The sequence below is a fragment of the Semicossyphus pulcher genome, unplaced genomic scaffold, assembly GCF_022749685.1.
Source record: "Semicossyphus pulcher isolate SPU_LCO1_2020_fin unplaced genomic scaffold, fSemPul1.0.p SCAF_22, whole genome shotgun sequence".
Classification (NCBI taxonomy): Eukaryota; Metazoa; Chordata; class Actinopteri; order Labriformes; family Labridae; genus Semicossyphus; species Semicossyphus pulcher.
In genome coordinates this window covers 15,891,699-15,907,719 of record NW_027211696.1, presented here as the reverse complement: position 1 = coordinate 15,907,719, position 16,021 = coordinate 15,891,699, and the positions used below count along the sequence as shown (strand labels likewise).

At 43.1% G+C, this 16,021-nt stretch overlaps 1 protein-coding gene across 2 annotated transcripts in view; it reads left to right on the top strand.

Annotated features, from left to right (window-relative positions):
* The window catches only part of col5a1 (procollagen, type V, alpha 1), a 94,459-nt gene extending 79,002 nt beyond the window's left edge, over window positions 1-15,457 (top strand). Inside the window, exons 49-66 of one of the 2 annotated variants that reach the window (XM_069673752.1) lie at window positions 838-891; window positions 1,689-1,796; window positions 1,889-1,942; window positions 2,030-2,083; window positions 2,218-2,271; window positions 2,362-2,415; window positions 2,507-2,614; window positions 3,923-3,976; window positions 4,059-4,112; window positions 4,344-4,451; window positions 4,720-4,773; window positions 4,863-4,898; window positions 5,012-5,065; window positions 5,193-5,460; window positions 6,746-6,858; window positions 9,385-9,453; window positions 12,434-12,667; window positions 12,858-15,457. In XM_069673752.1, coding sequence (XP_069529853.1) covers window positions 838-891; window positions 1,689-1,796; window positions 1,889-1,942; window positions 2,030-2,083; window positions 2,218-2,271; window positions 2,362-2,415; window positions 2,507-2,614; window positions 3,923-3,976; window positions 4,059-4,112; window positions 4,344-4,451; window positions 4,720-4,773; window positions 4,863-4,898; window positions 5,012-5,065; window positions 5,193-5,460; window positions 6,746-6,858; window positions 9,385-9,453; window positions 12,434-12,667; window positions 12,858-13,004 — 1,677 coding nt within the window. In that variant the 3' untranslated portion in view covers window positions 13,005-15,457. Of the gene's footprint in view, window positions 1-837; window positions 892-1,688; window positions 1,797-1,888; window positions 1,943-2,029; window positions 2,084-2,217; window positions 2,272-2,361; window positions 2,416-2,506; window positions 2,615-3,922; window positions 3,977-4,058; window positions 4,113-4,343; window positions 4,452-4,719; window positions 4,774-4,862; window positions 4,899-5,011; window positions 5,066-5,192; window positions 5,461-6,745; window positions 6,859-9,256; window positions 9,326-9,384; window positions 9,454-12,433; window positions 12,668-12,857 lie in introns of both variants that reach the window. The other variant, XM_069673751.1, reaches the window with a different exon arrangement.
* Window positions 15,458-16,021: the final 564 nt, after the last annotated feature.

The following is a 16,021-nucleotide window of genomic DNA, read 5'->3' as shown; positions in this document are numbered from 1 at the left end:
GGGCTTCTTTTTCTGTAAACACACCCCTCGTATATCTGTGACGAGCAGCTGTCTTTCATGCTCTCAGTTTCCTGTTCCCAGCAGCCCCTGTGGGGGAACATGAGCAGGTTGTCGTAGGCCCGTGCACGCTTTCCTCGGATGCAACATTGCGTAAAGAGCGGAGGAGTTACTCCGCTAATACAAGGGGATCCGTCATGCTTTTAAACAGGCGTACCAACTGCTTAGAGTGGATTTCTCGACGGCAACAACAGAAAGTTTGGAAGCCAGCCAGTCACTAATTTAGAGTACCAGCTTACAACACAGAGCTTTTTGTTCATGCTGGAGGAAATCTGGATATGCTTATCATAGCACATCAGCGCACAGCTCGTCACTGGCTCTGCAGAGCTCCGCTATCGATCGGCTTCCTGTCTCAAAAACATGACACAGGCGAATATTTTCCCCCTGAAACCGATGATACAGACAGCATCTGCAGCAAACCCCAGCAGGGAGGCGCCGCTTATGTGACAGTGAATAACGATGGCGCCCGGTGTATAGGTGAGTCGACGGGAGCAACTATCCAATAAGGTATGAGGGGAGAGGACAAGATATATGTGCAGGGTCCAGGGAGAACGGTGAGGTCAGCGCCCTCCCCGCGCTCCGGCCTCACAATCTGTCCCAACTTGATGGATTGAAATCCCTCGTGTCATCTCTTTCTATCGCAATGTTTTCCACAAGGGCACCGGGACAGTGAGGGCTGCTGTAACTGATGAGATTTTTAGTAGCATGTTGGATCAACAAATCAGCTTTCTGTTAACACATGTGTTTCTCCCCATCTCACCCCTCTCTCTCTCTTCTCAGGGAGACGCTGGAGAAACAGGAGAGCCCGGACTTCAGGGAGAACTTGGCCCACCAGTGAGTGTTCTGATTTCTTTATTTCTACGTAAATATTAACCAACAAAGAAGAAAAAGAAAGAAGGTGAATCACTGTTGGTCAATAGTTAGGCTACAAATCAGATGACCGAACCGTACAATAAGCAGACTCAAGTCAAGTATCTCTGGATTAGAACCAATGACTGTATAAAGATGGACGACGCGTCTCCATCTGCTCCCATTGTACGAAAGTGATTCCAAAACAGCCCCTGTGATAGGCGCCGCCATCTTGTGATGGTGACGTCAATAGAGATCGGCTGCCATAGCCACTTCCGCTAACCAAAACACACACTTAACTTACCGAAAAAACAGCAAGGATCCCGCACGCTGCTGTGTTTAACATCAGGACAGCTTCCTAATGTTGGTCTGAGGTTAAAGTTCACAGGTATGTAAACTTCAATGACTGTAGTGATTGTTTTAGTTACGTCTCCTCTCACCGTTCCTCCTCTAATCTGCTAATCCGGAACAGATCGGCTGCAGGAGCCGGATTTGTCAACAGAGCTGTCAATCATCCTTTTTACAGCATCAAATAACTAATTGAAAATAAACTTGTCAGAAAAATGAACACTTGGACATAAATCAGCATGATAAGAACTAACTATGACAGAAACCATCATGTCCCATCTGTTAACATGGAGGAGGCGGGCTTTATGAGCTATACTGCAGCCTGTCAGCAGGGGGCGATAGAGAGGGTTTGGCTTCACTTTTAGGGAGCTGTCACGCCGTCCATCGTTTTATACAGCCTGTGATTAGAACTAACAAACTTTGTTTTATTCCAGGGTCCAAGAGGAGAGCGAGGAGAAAAGGGAGAGTCCGGCCCAGCTGGTGCAGCCGGACCTCCCGGCCCTAAAGGACCCGCTGGAGATGATGGTCCCAAAGGAAGCCCTGTAAGTTTTTGTTTCACCTTCGAGCTTCAAAACGTTCAAATTAAAACCCTAAAAGAAAAACGCCGATGTAACGAACCTTCTTTGATTTTCAGGGCCCGAGTGGTTTCCCCGGTGACCCTGGTCCCCCTGGAGAGCCCGGTCCAGCTGTACGTAGAGCTTAAGTCTTCAGATGAGCTGTGGATGAATTGTTTGTTTTGCGCTCATGTCTGAGGTTCTGTTCAATTCTCATGCAGGGGTTAGACGGTCCCGCTGGTGACAAGGGAGATGATGGAGAGGCTGGTCAAGCTGTGAGTGCTGCATACCAACTGTTAACTTATATATATGTATATATGATCACAAACCTGTCGTTTTTTAAAAGAAGTTCTTTCATGAAAATTTCCTTTAAAAATCACAAAACGAGCTGTTTGATTTTTCAAATCAGGGTTCCCCCGGACCCACAGGAGAGTCTGGTCCCTCCGGACCACCAGGAAAGCGGGTAAGTCGGGTTCTTGTCGTAGCGAAACGTTAAACACTCTCTCTTTGTATTCCACAATATGAATCTCTGTCATCGCGTTCGTTCACGCAGGGCCCCCCTGGAGTAGCAGGACCTGAGGGAAGACAAGGAGAGAAGGGAGCCAAGGTAGCACCTCCGCCAAATACAAGCAAGTCACACACGCAACAAATGAGCAAGAAGTCACTGGGTTTGTGTGTTTCCTGTTTCTGTGTGAAAGGGAGAGTCCGGCCTGGAAGGTCCCCAAGGAAAGACGGGTCCTGTTGGACCTCAAGGATCACCTGGCAAGCCCGGTTCTGAAGGTCTCAGGGGTATCCCTGGCCCAGTTGTGAGTAGAGTGTTTCTTCCCTTTAGAGCAATTTATCCCAGTGGTATTATAATCTGGAGTCTGTTTAAAACAGTGGTTCTCAGCTGGTCTCGCCTCAGGACCCACCACCGCCTCCTTAATGACAAATCACCACCACAAGTGTCTGACATTTTTTTACCACTTATTTAATGACAAATGCTGCAGTTTGGACCTGAGACGGAACAAAACATCACAGTTTGTCAACATCACAAAACACAACAGTAGGCGCCGTTTTAGCTCAACGGTTAAACCAGCGACCGTTGCCGCGTGTCATCCCCACTCTCTCTTCCCCCCCATTTCCGTCACTTTCCACTGTCCTCTATCTAAAATAAAGGCTTAAAAAAAGCCAAAAAAAAAGAATCTTTTTTATCTAATTTATTCAACAGAAACAACTTCAGCTTGGATTACCCAATCAGCAGTCTCAGATCCCATCGGCTATAGTCTGATGACGATTTAGCTTCTGGGAGCACTGGTGGACACACTGGGGTAAATGGGAAACGACTTCTGCGTGCTGCACTGCAGAAAAAGAACCAGTTTTTCTTGTGATTGACTTTAATTAACGGGTCTCACCTTTGCTGAAATTTCAACATCATGATGAAGATTAGTCAAAAGTCAAAATGAAGCTTTGTCAGGTTTGTCGTAAAGAGGAGATGAAAACTAATTTTAAAATGCAGAGGTCGGATCGATCATTTCTGATGCATTCGAGGAAGTTGGGAAATCTGAACGCTAAACGGCTTTCCTGACACAGCGTTAAGGGAATTCATCTCAAGTTGACTTTTAGATCTAGAGCAGATTGTTAGCTGTTAGCATGCAGATGTCTGTTCATAGAGATTAATAAGAAGCTAATGGGACGCTGATGGGGATGCTTCTGCTCTCCACACGGACTGTTTTTCCTGCATCTGCCTAAGAAGCGTTCTACAAACGGAAATCAAAACATTTGCGTCCTGGAAATCCACAGGTTCTACATTTCTATGTCGAATCTGTAAATAGAGATTGCCCAATCAGTGGATTCATGGAGTGTGTATAAACTACACCCATGTCCTTCAAAATAAAAGCTCAGCAAAGACTTTTTGCCACAATTTTCTTTTTTTTTAAACACACATCCACGACCCACTGAAAACAGCTCGGCGGCCCACTTTTGGGTCCCGACCCACCAGTTGAGAACCAGGGGTTTAAACAGTATAAGGAGAGCAGGTGTAAATAAATACTTTAAAATAAACTTCAGTATTCTCTTGAGTTTTCTCATGAGCCCAGGTTAAAAATAACCGTGTACTTGGTGTTTCTACGCAGGGAGAGCAAGGTGTACCTGGTCTGCCAGGCCCAGACGGACCTCCCGGACCCATGGTGAGTGAAACCGCCCTTTGTGTTGAGCTCTTTCACAGAATTTGTGCAACCGATTTGAACCCTCATTCAATCCTTCTCACAGGGTCCTCCTGGTTTACCCGGTTTGAAAGGAGACTCTGGTATCAAAGGAGAGAAGGTGAGCTACTCCAGCAGCTACTCAAATGAAGGCTTTTGTGCAGAGCGTCATAAGACTAATGGACCTATTTACCGACGGATTGATTAGATCAGTTGTTTGCCTCCAGCCATTGAATCATTACGCTAATCATTAGAGGGTGTGCCAGACGCACATTTCATACGGCTAATGTTTGTAATGGTGTATTATTGACTGCTGTATTGATAATGTGCGCGTGTTGTTCTCCACCCTCAGGGCCATCCAGGTCTTATCGGTCTCATCGGACCCCCAGGTGAACAGGGAGAAAAGGGTGACAGAGGTCTTCCTGGTCCTCCAGGATCAGCCGGTTCCAAAGGAGACAATGTAAGGACACTAAACTACATGAAAGGCGTCGTGAAGGGCTGGTGCCTACACGTGCTGGCACAGTGGAGTTTTTAGATTCTGTACGCCAAAGACAGACTGCTAGTGTCGTGGGAGAGCAGAGCTATATCTGCCAATGATCCTCCTACTAGAAGTTATCGTTTTTTCAGATTTAGCTCAGCCAGAATGTAGTTTTAGTCGATGCTGTAGCAACAGAAACAAACAAGGCTGCTAACAGTTATAAATTTAAACTCCTTTTTTTCCTCTTCAGGGTATTGCTGGTCCTACAGGTCCACTCGGTCCTCTCGGTCCCCCTGGATTACCTGTAAGACTGCGTCGATCAATATGTGTTGTTACTGATAGTGTGTAATGTCTGAGCCTGTATTGATTACATGTTCATCTTTGTGTCTTCAGGGTCCTCCTGGTCCCAAAGGAGCTAAAGGGTCATCGGTAAGTGGTTTGCTGAGCTACACTCTCAGTTAGAAACCTAAACAAGTATTTTTTTAAGACATAAAATAATTTGTTGTTCAAGAAAATTTAACGTTTTAATTTGTCTTGCTCAGGGTCAAACTGGACCAAAGGGAGAGACTGGAACAACTGGACCTCCTGGACCTCCTGTAAGTCAACGCGGCAGACTTTTGAATTATACTTCTAACGCATCCTTAGCATGAGTAATTATCTTCTTAATTTACACCAACCCGACCCTCATCTCTGACTGCCACATCTTCCATGTCTCCACAACAGGGCCCACCCGGCGATGTGATCCACCCACTCCCCATCCAGGCTTCCATGAAAGGCAGAAATCGTAGGAACATCGACGCCAGCCAGATGATGGACGACGCCGCCGTGGACGCCAACTACAAGGACTACGACGACGGAATGGAGGAGATCTTTGGCTCGCTGAACTCCCTGAAGTTGGAGATCGAGCAGATGAAGCATCCTCTGGGCACACAGAGCAACCCCGCTCGTACCTGCAAGGACCTGCAGCTCTGCCACCCTGAATTCCCTGATGGTTGGTATCACACTGGTTTAAAAAAGCTACTGGGCAGTATATTTATGTTTTTAATGGGCTCTTGCCCAATTTAGACTCTATAAAAATCATCCTTTTAAAGAAAAAGAAACCAAACTATCCCCATTCCCAGTGTGTTATTTGTGAGAATTAACTGCTTTCTTTTGAAAAATGTAATATCATAAAATTTGATGTGTTGGTAGGACAAAACAAGTAATCTGATGATATCCTTTTGGGCTCTACATGTTGTTTTCTGGCTTTTATCCACAAAATTATACCACCAGCAGTCTGTTTTTGGGGGGTTATCCCAGAGGGAAAAAGTTTTCTACAGCTATTAATTAATTTTAAAAAAGTTACGTCAACACTAATTCAATTTATTTTTATTGAAAACACACACAAATTACAGCCCGCTCTGTTGTTGCCATGTCGAGTTTGCAATCCTGCTAGCTACCGGTGCTGTAGCTAGCTGTAGCTGGCTGTAGCTGGCAGCCTACGGTAACTTAATTTTGATTGTTGTGAGGGCTGCGGCTGCAATGGCGATCATGACGGTGCATGTCCGTGACGAAGAGTTAGCAGCAATAAGTTAGTTTTCCTCGCTTAAAACAGCGTAGAAAACAGAACTGCGGCGTATTGTAAATAGGAGACTTTGTAGCGGCTTGGACCCGGAAACGTAGGTGTGATATCACCACTGAACAACAGGATAGCGCCATCATCTGGGTAAAATACCGTAACACAAAAGCATACCTCTCTCTGCATTTTAGACTGGTATATTAGTCGCACCGGTATACAGGACGTAGCCCACTTTTTAGATGAAAAAAAAGTATTAAAAGTGCGTCTTATACACCAAATTTTACGGTTTTAACTAAGAAAATAATCATCAAATTTATCAATAATAAAACTAATCAATAATTGAAGCTCCAGAATGGATCATGCCACTTGGCACATGGACTACTTAATGCACATAATTCCAGCATGTAATCAAACAGCAGGATACAAGATGGATGTTGATTAAAGAATCTGGTTATATTTCTTTAATTACAAAACACCAACAGTAAGATTATTTTTTTATTGTGTTTCAAAATATATGAAATGTTTGCCTTTAGAAAAAATGATGACTTTTTTTTCCGGTTCAACATTTCAGAATATGATGTAGGCATATAAACATATTTTCAGCACAGGCTCTATAGTACATGTCAGACTTGACCTGAAGGAGTACAGTATAGGATTTATATATACTCTATAATTGCCCTCTCGTTCTATGTTTTCTCCCGCTCTCCGTGTTCTCCAGGTGAATACTGGATTGATCCGAACCAGGGCTGCTCTCGGGACTCCTTCAAGGTTTACTGCAACTTCACAGCGGGCGGAGAGAGCTGCATCTACCCAGATAAGAAGTCTGAAGGGGTAAGCCTGACCGCCTAACACACAATATGGACAGTGAGGTTGAGGATACAGTAGATACAGAAAAGTCGGGATTAGAGCTAGCAAGACGATGTGGTGTGAAAAAGAGAGAGGATGTATTTTCAGCCTGCAGTTTGGGATTTGATTGACAGTATTGTAAGCTGAATATTTCAGATAAGAGTTATTGTCTTTTCTTCTTCTCGTCTGGGACTTGCTGCTGTGAATGGTATATAAATAACCCGAACATCTAGAGACAGCACTAGCTGCAAAATTTGCTCTATTGTACCTACATATGCGTGGATATAATTAGCCTCCATGAGATTACCTGGTGTGTTTCCACCAAAAAGACGTGGGAGGCGACTTGACGGGGCCTCCTTCATTCCACAAAGATTTATAGCACAGTTAGTGTGTGTGTGTGTGTGTGTGTGTGTGTGTGTGTGTGTGCGCGCGCGCCAGCAAAAATCCCCACAAAGATAAAAAGCCTAGTTTTTGCGTATGAGTGTGTGACCCCGCAAGGATAAAAATTCTTGTTTTTGTGCAGGTGACCCCACTAAGTTTAAAAACCAGTCTGTGTGTGTCATTAAAAAATCCCCTCAAAAATATAAAAACTGTTTGTGTGACTGTGTCAGTCAAAAAATCTCTAGAAAGATGTAAAGTCCACTTTGTGTATGTGACCCCGCAAAGATAGACGTGACAGTTTGTGTGTGGCCCCACAAAGTCAGAAAAACAAGTCTGTGTGTTTCAGTTAAAATCGCTTCAAAGACATAATATCCATTTTGTGTGTTGTGTGTGTGTGACCCCGCAAGGGTAAATATACTTGTTTTTTGGGTGTGACCCCACTAAGTAGAAAAAACAGTCTGTGTGTGTAATTAAAAATCCCCTCAAAAATTAAAAAACAGTGTATGTGTGACTGTAAGTGTCCAAAAATCTCTAGAAAGATGTAAAGTCCAGTTTGTGAGTCTTGAGTCTGTGACCCCACAAAGATAGACATGACATTTTGTGTGCGAGTGTGTGACCCCACAAGGATTAAAATACTCGTTTTGTGCGTGTGACCCCACTAAGCATAAAAACCAGAGTGTGTGTGTCATTAAAAATCACTTAAAACAAAAATACAACTTTGTATGATTGTGTGCGTGTCAGAAAATATCCCCTAAATGATCAATTTTAGTGTCATCATTTACACCCAAACTTCCCACAAAGATATTAAAAAAAGTTTGTGTGAGCGTGTGCGTCCTCATTAACACGCTAAATTTCAGTTAAGTTGTGACAGCTGGTATCTGCAGGGAGATGAACGCACGCAATGTCTCTAACTCATCCATATTGTTTCAGCACCATTTTTAGATGCAAGGCCATTAAGGACTTCATCACCTGTAAAGCCTTTGACAGGTGACAGGCACACAGAGAAGATTTTTTTTGCTTCATTATGTCGAGTGTGTAGAGGCGAGCAGAGCTAGCAGAGTGGTGAAACATTGGGAACACTTTCTATGACAAGCCGGGGGTTGTGTAATAGCACAGCGCTACAGCCATTTTAATGATCCCACTCACCAGGCCTCAGAGGAGCTGGAGTTTGCTTAAGCTCGGAATAATGAAGCAGACTTTTTATAGCGTGTTGGTGATGGGCCGCTCTCGTTTGTGTCAGGGGGTTAAAATAAGATCCAGTGCTGTCAGTCTTTGCATTGAGACCGCAAACACTCCCACGTGCCTGTCGATTGGCATAAGAGGACGTAGTTTATACATTCCACGTATTGCACAGAATCACATAACCTGACATGCTACCGAGGAAAAGTTATAGCAAGGATTTCCTCCTCTCCTTCACTCAAACAATGGAGGGTCACCTTCAAGGCAGCGTGAGTCTAATGTATGCCATCTCCCAGCGATAAGTGATCTCCGGCCCATCATTCATTAGCGCATTACGCTATTGATGACAGTTCCATATCAAACACCGCTATCTAATTATGGCGAAATTCATCATTGTCATAGCTGAGACCATTACAGCTGTGCCCTGTTGGCCAATTCACAGCTTTTAATGGCATAACAAAGTCAGTGCACCATGGCTGCGCAGCACCAACACCGAACAGCAGGGATAGACGCCGCCGAATAAGAGCTCCTCACAGGCGATCATTTCTTAATTAATCACTGTGTACTCATGAATTTTTCAGCAGCAATTAGCTGCCAGCTACAGTTTGTACTGTACAAAAATGGCATAATGGCTCGCGAAAATTTTCTGCCCCGGACCAGTTGGTCTGGTTGATCTCATCGAGCGCTGTTTCAGGTCTGGAAGATGCCTCAAGAGGAAGAACAGCAGGAGAAAGAGGGGAGAGGGGATGTGTGTCTGTTAGATCTGTTTCTTTAATGCTGCTGTTTTCTCCTCCTCTACCTCTCTGTCAATCCATGCCCTCAGGCTAGGCTCACATCCTGGGTTAAGGAGAATCCCGGCTCCTGGTTCAGTGAATTCAAACGTGGTAAACTGGTAAGCCCGACTTTTCCCAAGTCCTTTTCCCTTCCCTGAATGCCTCTTATATTTTACAGAGCAAAATGGCAAAATGGCCCAAAGACTCGCCAGGCACATGGTATAGTCACTACAAGAGAGGTTCCATGGTAAGTGGCCCTGCCTGCGGTACCAGAGTCCAAGCTGAGGCCTGGACTCTGCGTGCTTTCAGGCTCTGCATGGTTCTGGTTCTGCTCTACAAAGTTTGTATATGCATTGGCACCTTGCTTGCTGGTTGTGGTGCATGAATCAGCACGAGCTGCGCTCACCTTAGGTCCAGCAACAAAGTAGGTAATGCTCTTATAAGTCAATGGAGGAGAGGTTTGTGGACCGTACAGACAAGATTTTCCGGCACTGAAACAATAGATTCTGCACATAATGGAGTTTAACAAATAGAAAACGACGCACAGCAGTTTCATTGTTTAAATCCTTGACTGTACACCCACTCCTCTGCTACATTAAGAGAGCATCTCCTTAGAGTGACTGTGTGCCTCGACACTCCAACGACTCAGGAAGCAGCAGCATGAGAATACATAGTTGATTTAAAAACACCTGAGAGTGAATGCATCACTTAACACATCTCTGCCTCACACATTAGATTTTTTAAGCCGCCTCAGCAGGTCGTCCTTCCCTCACAATGGGGGGAAAATAAATGTCATTCCCTCTCTCTGCAGCCATTCAGCCGCACTCACATTCCCAGCTTCTCCCTTAAAACACTACTTAGATCCAGCAGGGCTGCTCTGAGTCAGAACAGGTCAGGCACTCAGTCACCACCCAGGGGCTTCTGGGTACTCAGTCACTGTTGACTTGCGGCTGTGATGATGAAGAGGTAATGTGTCTCCGGCGATGTCGGGCTGGATCCACACGCCGAGGAAGAAAAAGTGGGGTGAAGAGTGGTGGTGGGGTAAAAGAAACAAGCATGACGCTACCCCGACACTCATGAAAACATCAGAATATTTAGAGCCACGGCGCTGACACTCTTTGACATACTGCAGAAAGTCTTAATTAGGTGATTAAAAGGCGAGTTAAACCGATCATATGCTCTAAATTGTTGCATAAAAAGATTGCCGATGTCAAATTTGAGTGTCAGTACTTTGGGTTTGTATTTGCATGTGTGTATGCGTGCGTGAACAGTCGCTTTTACGCAAGAGCAAGTCGAGGAAGAACACATCCAGTCTCTTGCTGCATGGATGCTGCATGCGCTCTCCTCTCAGTAAGTCCTGTTTGTCTGAAAGACGAAGCGAACCATGTGGATCTAATGGATTCCTGATGGTTGGTATGCAGATCAGTCACTTACGGACACATTAATCGGACCGGTTCCAAACATGCCGTGTTATCAGGCAGGATTACAAGGCGATACGATCAGCCTAATGGGATATATCTCGGTTTTCTGTTAGATGAGCTCAAAAAGCTCAAAAAATTCTAAGTTAATTATAGGTTAATTACCAGCCAATTAACATATCATTACTGCAACACATTTCCTATTAGGATAATTACATTTTCATGTACTTGCCATAATTTCTAATATTGGATATGCATTTTACATAATTACATAATCAAGATTTAAATGAGGTGTTTAGTTATGCTTATTTTTGTACTTTGAAGGCAGATTTTTCCACATTAAGGCTTGCACATAAGTACAGCTTCCAGGCATGAGACCTAGAAATACTCGTCTGAGTGTTATAATCAGCTGAGCCAGTTTTTAAGAAATGGGGACCTTCTGTGTTTTTACTGTCAACAAATCCCCATGAAAAGACCCAAACCAGCCACAGCGTATTGTATGAACATTGTCTGCACGTGGGATGCACTCCTACATACAGCGTCCTGTTGTAAGTATTAAGTAGGTAACAGGAGTATATTAATCCGCAGGGGAAAATAGTCCCAAATCCATGCATGCATTCCTCCTGTTTGAGTAACGTTTTCTAAAAACTTGTTTTTTAGAAAATTATACAAACATATATTTGTGACCTATTTTTAATGATTAATGTCTTAAATAAGGGGGATGAGCTTAGAGGCAGGTAAGTAAGACAAACTCACAATATGTTAGTTTTGGTCTTTAAAGTGGTAATCTCGAAGATCTCAGTTTGGTTCTCTTTGGCGGCACCTATGGCGATAAACGGTAACTGCGGGAGCACACTTCCCAGATATCCAGACAGTGCTGCATGTGTGACGTCCACGGTTGGCTCCGGTTGTAACTCTTGATTTTCCTCGCTGACGGTCGCTTTCCTTTTTAGACTGTTTGCTTCATCTGAGCGTCGAGTTTGTTTCTTTTTCTTTGGATTTTCACTTATTTTTGAAGTTGTATCTGTAGTCATCGATGTTTTCTTTGTTAGTTAGCTTTTCCAGTCACTTGCAGAGACCGGAAAAGCAGCCGCTTAGCTCCGCCTACCCTCTCTGGCAGACCAACCACTGCTGGCTGATGGAAAACGTGTCACTAACTGGGCGCCGCTTGTGATTTTTACCGCAAAAGTCGCCACAGACACCCAGTCTGTAATACTGCAAATGCAGAGGCTTTCCTCAGTGGGCCATAGGCTCAATCATCATTATGTTACCTCATAGTGACTTAACAGACATTTATTTAAATGGAAATCTTTGAGATTATCACTTTAAATAAGGGTGATGGGCTACAAAAAGGGAAGGTAAGTAAGACAAACTCTTAGTTTTGGTCTTTAAGTGGGATTTGTTGGCAGTAAGAAAAGATGACATCACCAGCCTCCCCTTTAAATGATGAGGTCAGTATGCTGCCCTGTATTATATTAAAACTGGGGAATAAAGTCCTGTTGGTATTGTCTGTGCTCCCACAGAGCATGGTAGTTTATTAACTCTGTGTCCTTGGATGACATCTCCTTATTCTAACTCAGTTGTCAATAAGAAACACATCCCAGGCATCCAAACACAGCAGTAAAACAAATTACAAGTCATAAATTAAATCAAAAAGGCCCCCAAGAGACTGAAAGGCTGCACTGTGTTCAGATTACACTATGTTCAGTAAATGTGTTTAGGATCTTGTGGACACTCTTCCTCTCTGTACACACTGGTCCCTTCTCCCTGTGTTTCCTTTTTGATGCTCAAACTCCATCTTCCCTGCAGCTCTCCTACGTGGACGCAGAGGGCAACCCCATCGGCGTGGTCCAGATGACCTTCTTGCGGTTGCTGAGCGCGGCCGCCAGACAGAACATGACATACAACTGCTACCAGTCGGTGGCCTGGCACGACCAGGAGCAGGACAACTACGACAAGGCCATCCGCTTCCTGGGCTCCAACGACGAGGAGATGTCTTATGATAACAACCCCTACATCCGCACCCTGGTCGATGGCTGTGCGGTAAGTCAAAGGGATGTTTGTGTAGGCGGGTGGCGGGGTTCCGAAAATGAACTCTCTCAGAATATTAAGCCCCTCTTGTCTTTGAAGTGGCTCAGTCGATAAAAGCCCTGAAAAAATGTGTGATGTCTTTATTTCAGAGGAATATTTCACACTGACTCTCACTCCCGCTGTGTCTTCTCTCTTTTGACAGTTGAAAAAGGGCTATGAAAAGACAGTACTTGAGATCAACACACCAAAGGTGGAACAGGTGCCATTTGTGGACCTCATGTTCAACGACTTTGGCGGCTCCACGCAGAAGTTTGGATTCGAAGTGGGCCCTGTCTGTTTCATCGGCTAAGACTGTTTCCTGAGCAAATGGAGAAAAAATTAAAAGCATATATTTTGTTTTCTCAGAAAATAAAAACAATTGAAAAAGAATAGGACATTTGTAAAAAAGTAACTTTTTTTTCCATAAAGCAACAAGTATGAGTAAAATGAAATCAAGTTGAGAATACAGAGAAATTCTATAGGAATAGAGGAAAAATAACCTTGAAACCTCAGTGTGCCTTCTCCATCACATGCAAGTTTTGAAACTGGATGTCAGATCCTGCCTCTTACAAACGCACGCTCAGAAACGTAGCCCCCGCCCCCGCGTCATCACACTTGATTAAAAGTCTCTTTTTGACCCCAAACATCGAAGGCGACCCTGAGAGCTGCGCCAGACGGCCGCAGCATTAGCCACGGACTCCATCAGATTTGGCTCTTTACTTCATGTTTTCCCTCATCTCCTCGGCTTCTTCCACTTTTTTTTTTTCTCATTTTGTTTGCTCATTCACTACGGGAGCTTTGTTTGTGCATAATTGTCCTCCCCATTCTCTTGGAATGGATCTTATATATATAAATATATATAAATAATTTTTATGTTTGTAAGTACATTCTGTATATTTTTCCTGGTAATGTTTTATTGCTTTTTTTCCTGGCTTCAAAACATGCATGTGACTTTATAAATTGTGAGGTAGGAGACGACAGAAACGGGGATAACATCTAAAAAAAAAAACCCATTGGAATGGAAAGTGAGGAAATTCGACTTGTAAATTAGAAAAACAGATAATTGGGAAGTCCTGTCCTGTTGCAGTTGTGGAGCACACCTTGTTGTAATTTAAGAACAGAATGGAAATAAAAGACGGAAACAAGCTCTGTGATATTATGTGACAGTTTGATTTGCATAAAAAAAAAAAGAATACATTCCTCCACCTTTTGTGCCCTCTGAGCAGATCACCTACCTTGGTGGCGATATCATTAACTTAAATAGCTTCTGTTATTATTTCCTCTAATATTCATCTATCTGACTATGCGATGGGAGATGATGTCACTTTTTTAATGACAAACACAACGAAATCAAAAAACCTAGGTGCTATTTTCTCTCTTCTGTGGTGCTATGTATTTTTCTAGTTGTTGTTGTTTGAATGAAAGGAAATCCCTGGTGATAATATTCCATCACCAGCCGCCCCCCACCCCCCCACCCTTTGACTCTCTTAAACCACCACGTGTGGACGCAGGTGGATCCTTGCTGCATCCATTTTGTTGTTGTTGTTTTTTTAATGCTCAGCGGTGGTGTTTGCATGCCATTTCTCCACATATCCACTCACAGATCAGTGCAGCATGGCGGCGTTTGTTATCTCCTGCTTCAGCGGACCGCGCAGATAAGAAACTTGTACCAAATATTGGAATTACGAGAGGAAAATAAGACGTTGGCTTTGCATATCATTGCGCTAAGGTGCTGCATCGTGGCTCATGCCGTTGGATCACCTGTGCCGCGTCCAACTGACGGATTTGAGAGGCGGACATGTTGTGGTTGGGCCGAAGGGATGTGGTCCAAAGTTTGAAACCCCTAAACCCTTCCACCAAAGGTTTTTATATTTGTAGCTTTATGGGCCACGGTGGCTTGAAATCATTAGTTCTGTACGGGAAACAACTTGAAAAGTATTTTCTTGATTTAACCGCAGTAGAAGCCGGTCGCTAAATTAGCCAGACGACAGAGTTAGCTCACGCAGCATCAAACGTAGCTTGTTGGTCTACTATTTTTTGCCCTTATTGTAATTATGCTCTTTGTTCAAACTATGCACTCTCTATGCTTATGACCACTAGTATCTACCACAGAATTTTTACAGCTCTTCATGCATAGGTTGGTTTTATTTACATTTTTTTTTTTTTTTTTTATCTTCAATATGTGACTTGAACCGTTTCTGTTAAGATAACTCAATATGCTTGTAGATCTTTGGCTTTATTTTTCATTGTGATGCAGTACACCCAAATTTAACTCTCTCAATAAAAAGGACAAATTTTTGTAAATTTCCAGAACCAGCAGACATGCTGCCATTGTTTTTTTTATTTTTTATTTTTATTTTGTAGATTTCAATTTGTCTGTCTGTTTTGTTTGTTTTCACAGTCTTGTCAAACCTGTGTAAGGATAAGAGGATAGAAGTTATATTGGTTTTTATGTCAATAAATTCAAGTTTACTGTGGCCATCCACTCTTGTATGTCTTTTGAAGCATTAAAACCTATCTGTATGCATGAAATTGTAAAGTTTTTTCTCTTGTTATGATTAACTTGTAGAGTGGCATGATCTCCACATCCACGCTTCTTCTTCTCCTTCTCCTTCATCAGGATACGTCACTTTTTTAAATGTCCGCGATTTGTGAAGTGGAGAGAGAAATGATGAACTTGTAACTCTACCAAAGCCAATGTTCATTTGTAGTATATTTATTGTATTATTTAAAATAAAAAAATAAATGTTAAATGACACCATAGTGTAAGTGTAAGAGACGCCCTCTTTACATGCACACAGGAAAACGAAAGTCAAAAGGTTAATGGTTTACCACATGCTACTTTACACTACATATGAGCTGACTCCACTCTCTGGGCTTTTTGTGTGTGAGAATGTGTGTTCAAGATTAGAGATAAACTATTTAATGAGTGATTGGATGTCTGTTTACAGCCACGGCTTCAATTTATTGCACCACATTGTCTTTTTTAATATTGTCAGAGAATTGTTGCTCCACAGCTTCTCCACAAGAAAGAAGTTGTTCTACATCTCGTGATTGGACGTGCAATCTATCACCGATTGTTCCCCGCTGATGCCTCCAACAAAGACTGCTTGAACAATCTATCTGGCTGACAGCTAATGTATGTACTTCTATCACATTTTTTCTGCCGTGATAAGCCAGAAAATATATGTATTATATCTACGATAACTCCTCCACAGTGTGTGTGTGTGTTTCTAATTAAAGTCTCCTCAGATATTCTTTAAGTATTTTAACCCTCTCTTGTACCACTCATTTCAATAATCTGGAAGCTTTGATCCAACTGATGCT